The 6,355-nt window shown below is 38.0% G+C and overlaps 1 protein-coding gene across 1 annotated transcript; it reads right to left on the bottom strand.

Annotated features, from left to right (window-relative positions):
* Nucleotides 1-770: 770 nt before the first annotated feature.
* LOC133785517 (uncharacterized) lies at nt 771-2,665 on the bottom strand. Its single transcript, XM_062224744.1, has 3 exons — nt 2,475-2,665; nt 2,229-2,363; nt 771-816 (listed from the first exon to the last, which is right to left on the bottom strand). The coding sequence occupies exons 1-3, from the start codon at nt 2,663-2,665 to the stop codon at nt 771-773; spliced, it is 372 nt and encodes a 123-aa protein (XP_062080728.1).
* Between the last annotated feature and the right edge of the window lie 3,690 nt (nt 2,666-6,355).

The following is a 6,355-nucleotide window of genomic DNA, read 5'->3' as shown; positions in this document are numbered from 1 at the left end:
TCATATTAAGAATAAATTAAAAACCTACCTGTAATGAATTTGTAAAAAAGGTTTTTATAACCAATTATTGTAGCAAACCCTAATATTTTATGAGAGAGTCCCAACTCTAGGACGCCACCAATTCTAAATCGCTTACTGTTTTGCTATGAGACTATATAGGTTTAAACTTTGATATAACAAAATGTTTACACAAAATTTCAGCTCAATCAGAGCTCTCATTCAAGGTGAAATTCGTTCTAAAAAATTCTAGTTTAAGCTGGCCATATTTTACAGAAATTCTAGTTTTAATCTCCCAACTTTGAAAAATTATAACTCCAAAAATGTAGTGATTTTTTATAAAATTTTCTACAAGATTAATATTAAATATACTAAGAATATCTAGTTAAAATTTCAGCGACAAATAATTAGTTTAACCTATTCAAATTATTGCTCAAAGTCTCAGTTTTAGAATTGTCAGTCAACATTTTAGATTGCACATGAAATCCCAAAATTCTTATAACTCAAAGAGTATAAAATGTTTTTAGGTGCTTCTTGATTCTAAAATTATGTAATCTCTCTTATCTACACAAATATGAAATCTTTTTTTTTTTTTTTTATCAAAACAGTTCATAAAAGTCATGATTGATCCATTGGAAGTCAGGTTACGATTGTGACAACAAGCAAAATTTTTTCCAATGTCCTAAGGGACTTTGGATTCCAACTAACACAACAATAATATAGCCATGCATGCAACATGAAAAATTTAAACTATAATATTACACATAAAAAGACTAAGCTAAAACCAATTTACAACCCATAAACTCAGATTTCTCACATCTATAAGAAATCAAAGATAAAATGCAAGCTTTTTACCTTTTGTAGTTTGATAAAGGGCGAAAGATTCTAAGGTTGACTCTAGACTATCTCCAAACATTTCTCCACCTCCAACAACACGCCCAAAAAAAAATAAATCAGATTATACTCAAGAAAAAGTGAGTATAGACTTAAGAGAATAAGACTTAAAACTCTAGACAAGACTTTTACCTTAAACTTGGTGCTTGAACTTGTGCATGCAATAATCAAGTTTGCATGTACTTGGAATGGGCTCTATGGACAACAACAAGTTTTGCTCTCCTTCAATGGAGAGTAGATAACAATAGAAAAATATTAAAAAAATGGAAAGAGATGGAGGAGCTGTGGCATTCAGCTCCCACAAGAAGAAGAAAAAAAAAGAATGAAAGGTTCCAAGGACTTACCTTGAACTAGGTTTGAGTTCTATGGTTAGAAGCTTCAATGAAGCCTTTTGATAAAGAGAGAGTGAAAACCATGCAAGAGAGGCTCTGATTTTTTTTTTCCTGATTTTCTCTATTTTTTTACTTGGTTAAGGGTACTTGAAAAGTACTCAAGTACTAGATAGATGTAGGTAAGAGTAGTCATTTCATATATTTTTCTGTCTATTTTTTTTCTTGAAGAAGAAAACTAATCATGTCATTTTAGGAGCAGAAGATCATCCAACCCTATAAATTACCCTCCTACCCCATTTTTTTATTTAAAAAAAAAACAAAGGCTTTAGAAATTCCATAAGGCCAAAAAGGTCATTTTACTACTATAAATTCCCTACACACTTTTGCATAGTTTCATGAAATAAAAACTTGGGGTAAAATTTTCAATAGGATAAAGTGTGACACCATGAAAAAAATAAATTCATGGTCATAAATTAAAATGATACTTTAATTAAATTATGTAATTTCCCACTAAAGACTATTCATACCACTTAAGTGGCATTCCTATATAAATGTCTCTACATTCTAATTTTTACAATTCATGAGAGATATAATTTATTAAAGCATTTTATTTTATCTTTCTTATTTTATGCTCAATAATAATATTTGTCATAATTAACCAAATTCTTAAAAATATGTATACAGAGAATTTCCTTTTTAGAGATTTTTGACTCGATTAAAAATCAAGAGTCTTGTTAAGGCCAGAAATCTCATCATTTCCATAAGGGCTAACATTTAACATACAAGAACTAGGTTCTCACATAAAATACATAAAATAACATTCCCTACTATTATTCACATAATATGGGTACATAAATATATAAAGCCCAAATAGCGGGGTGTTACAACTCCTACAATTTATAAAAGTTTCGTCCTCGAAACTCAAAACAATTTAGGGTACCGCTCCCGCATCTTATCCCCGGGTTCCCAATTTGCTTCTTCAACCCCGTGATTACACCACTGTACCTTGGTATAGTTTTGTTACGTAGCTCCTTATCTTTTCGATCCAAATTTTTTACTGGCTTCTCCTCATAACATATCTTTGGATCCACATCTAGATGATAGTAGCTAAGTACATGGCTGGGGTCTTCGGCATACTTCCTTAACATAGATACATGGAAGACGTCATGTACTAAAGACAGGGCTGGCGAAAGAGCTAACCTGTAAGCTACCTTCCCTACTAACTCAAGTACTTTGAAGAGCCCTATATACCTTGGACTGAGCTTCCCCTTCTTATCGAATTGCATAACTGCTTTTAGTGGGGCGATCTTCAAAAGATCCTTATCTCCCACTTCAAATTCCATGGGTATTCTGCGTCGGTCCACATATTTGCGATGCCGATCTACCAAAATCTGCAACTGCTGTTGAATCTTTTGGATGTCAACACCTTCATAGGGTGCCATCTTGATCGAATCATGGTATTTGTTGTTGTATGCAAACTCTACCAAAGGAAGCTTTGTGCCCTATGATCCTTGAAACTTCAGCATGCAAGACCTCAGCATGTCTTCCAAGGTCTGTATCGTACGTTCGCTCTGCCCATCGGCTTGGGGATGAAAGTCTGTGCTAAATTTTAACTTGGTTCCCAACCCTTCCTGTATTACCTTCTAAAATTCCGATGTGAAATGCCCATCTTGATTAGCCACTATGGATATCAGAACACCATGCAACTTATTATCTCTACCATGTATTTTTCGACCAACTTATCTGCAGAGAATGTGATCTTAATGGGCAAAAAGTGGGCCGACTTGGTTAGCCTATCCACAATGACCCATACTGTATCTTGTCCTTTGGGAGTGGTAGGTAAGCCTGTAAGGAAGTTCATCATGACCATTTCCCATTTCCACTCTGGGATTTCTAAAGGTTGTAAAAGTCCAACTGGTCTTTGATGCTCGACTTTCGTCGGTTGGCATGTTAAACAATGTGCCATGTACTCTACCACCTCTCTTTTCATCCCTGGCCACAAAAAATACTTTCTTAACTCTTGATACATTTTTGTGGTGCCAAGTTGCATGGCATAGGGTGCATCATGAGCCTTGTACAAGATTTGTCGCTTGATCTCCATGTCATCCAGTACACAAATCCTACCCTTAAACCCTAGTACTCCGTCATCAGATATATGAAAGTCTGGCCACACTTTCTTGATGGTCTCATGATTAAGTGTCACCATCCATGAATCCACCAGCTGTCCTCCCTGAATGGCATCCATAATTGTGGCTTGGATTGTTAAGTTTGATAAGCGTCCCATTACAATTTCTAGATCCAGGGCAGAAATGTCATTTCGTATCTCTTAGGGAACCTCATGCACTGTCATCGCATATGCCATCGGTTGTCGATTTAAGGCATCTGTTACCTTGTTGGTTTTCCCTTGATGGTATAGGATATTGCAATCGTAGTCATTAAAAAACTCCGACCATCAGCGTTGTCTCATGTTCAATTCCTTCTGAGTGAAGACATATTTGAGACTCTTGTTGTTTGTGTAGATATCACAGTGCACGCCGTAAAGGTAATGTCTCTAGATTTTTAGCGTGAATATCACACCGGCCATCTACAAATCGTGAGTGGGGTAGTTTTTCTCATAATTCTTCAATTGTTGAGATGCATACGCGATCACCTTCCCGTGCTGCATCAATATGACTCCTAATCCTTGTCCTAATGCTTTACTGTATACAATGTACCCCTCTGTTCCTTTTAGAAAACTTAGAGCTGGGGCAGTGGTTAGCCTCGTTTTTAACTCCTCTCAACTCTTTTCACACTTCTCAATCCACTCAAATTTGGAATTCTTGCGGGTGAGAGCCGTCAGTGGTGAATCTATAGTCAAGAATCCTCCATAAATCATCGTTAGTACCCAGCTAAACTGAGGAAGCTTCAGATTTCTTGGGCACTCTTGGGTTGTTTCCACTAGTTTACTGCCTCGATCTTCGTTGGGTCGACTAATATTCCTTCTCTTGATATTACATAGCCCAGAAAACTTACTTTCTCTAGGCATAATTTGCATTTTGAGAACTTGGCGTATGGTTTTTGATCCTTTAACCATTGTAGAAACATATCTAGATGCGTAGCATGCTCTTCTCTGTTCATGGAATAAATCAAGATATCATCGATAAAAATGATGACAAAATTGTCGAGATATTCGTTAAACACCTGGTTTGTAACGCCCCATGTCACTATGGCTGCTTTCTGGAATGACGACTGGCCCTACAAACCAACACGAGTCTTTCCAGCGTGCTTTGTCCTCACTCGCACGCTTCCTAGGAAAACTTCCCAGGAGGTCACCCATCTTGAGATTACTCCAGGTCAAGCATGCTTAACTTTGGAGTTCTCAAGTGATGGGCTACCAAAAAGAAGATGCATCTTGTTGATATAGGTAGTACTCATCAATCCATTTAAGCCCTCTTCAACTGTGTAGTCCCATACCTACACAGTCTTAGAATCATGACACTTGATCTTCCCCAGGCGGTGTGGGATTGCACAACTTTACCCAGTCTTTCCCCTTATGGATCACGGGATTCTGAAAGTCACAATCACCCCCCTTACAGGCCCGACGTCCCCGTCGGCCACACTTCCAGTTGGGTCAAGGCTATGATACCATTTGTAACGCCCCATGTCATTATGGCTGCTTTCTAGAATGATGACTGGCCCAACAAACCAATGCGAATCTTTCCAGTGTGCTTTGTCCTCACTCGCACGCTTCATGGGAAAACTTCCCAGGAGGTCACCCATATTGAGATTACTCAAGGTCAAGCATGCTTAACTTTGGAATTCTCAAGTGATGGGCTACCGAAAGAATATGCATCTTGTTGATATAGGTAGTACCTATCAATCCATTTAAGCCCTCTTCAACTGTGTAGTCCCATACCTACACAGTCTTAGAATCATCACACTATACCTTCCCCAGGCGGTGTGGGATTGCATAACTTTATCCGGTTTTTCCACTTACGAATCACGTGATTCTAACTTTCACATGGTTCATTTGATCCATGAATGTTTCTGGCGTGTTGGTGAGTCTAAAAGACATCAAAATGAATTTGTAATGACCACAACACTTATGAAAAGCCGTTTTGGGAATATCTGCCTCCTTCACCTTGAGTTGATGGTAGCTAGATTGTAGGTCTATCTTGGAAAAAACTGAAGCTCCTTGTAAATGATTGAACAAGTCTTCGATCCTACAAAAATTATGTTGGTCGTTGCCAAGCCTTTCTTAGCAGTTTTAATGGAAGAGTTGTAACATTCTCGGGCTTTGCGCTGATTTCCTTTATCACATCCAATTCCAGCATTGGTTGAGAATTAATTATTAAGTGGAATATGGATGTGACAGCTCTCAAGTCAATGAGTATTGATCTTCCAAGTAAGGCATTGAAAGCTGAGGGGAGGTAGACCATGAAAAAAGTGTCCATGACTGTGTTGTTCATTGGTACAACTCCAACGGTTACTGCTAGCCTCATTTTCTCTGCTGGAGTCATTCGTTCTCCAGTATAATCATACAAGGTCCACGTGCAGGGCTCAAGATCTTGAACAAAGAGTTTCATCCTTTCAAGTGTTGTCTTGAAAAGGATGTTAACTGAGGCACCATGATCCGTCGTAGTTTGTGCAAATATCATATTGGCAATTTGGGCTTCGATTATCAAGGGATCGTTGTGTGGGAACCTGATGTGTGTAGCGTTGTCCTTAGTGAATGTAATAGGTTTACATTCGTCATGGGGTGTTTTGGTAGTATGCTCATCGATGACCAGCACCTCTTCTCCAGGTTCATGGCGTAGTGTTCAGGCATATCTTTGTGTGGTCCTCTTCAAATCATATCTAATCTACTTTTTACCAGGACCGGTTGTAGGGGTTGGGCAGGTGCATCAGGAATTGATTACATGACAACAAATGTATCTTCTCATTGTCTGATGATTTTGGTGGATGAGAAATTCTCTTTCATCCTTGAGTTGATTACACTCATTAGTGTCATGCCCATAGTCGTTATAGAGGCGTCAAAACTTGTTAGTGTCTCTCTTTCCTATATCTTTCCTAATAAGATTTTGCTTCCTATAGGGCACTTAAGCCTATGTAGCTTGAAAGACTTCCGCTCATGACCCTAAGAGCGTAGAGTA

This window comes from Humulus lupulus, chromosome 6 (genome assembly GCF_963169125.1).
Source record: "Humulus lupulus chromosome 6, drHumLupu1.1, whole genome shotgun sequence".
Classification (NCBI taxonomy): domain Eukaryota; kingdom Viridiplantae; phylum Streptophyta; class Magnoliopsida; order Rosales; family Cannabaceae; genus Humulus; species Humulus lupulus.
Note: the sequence above shows the minus strand (reverse complement) of the source record. Positions and strands in the feature narration are given on the sequence as shown.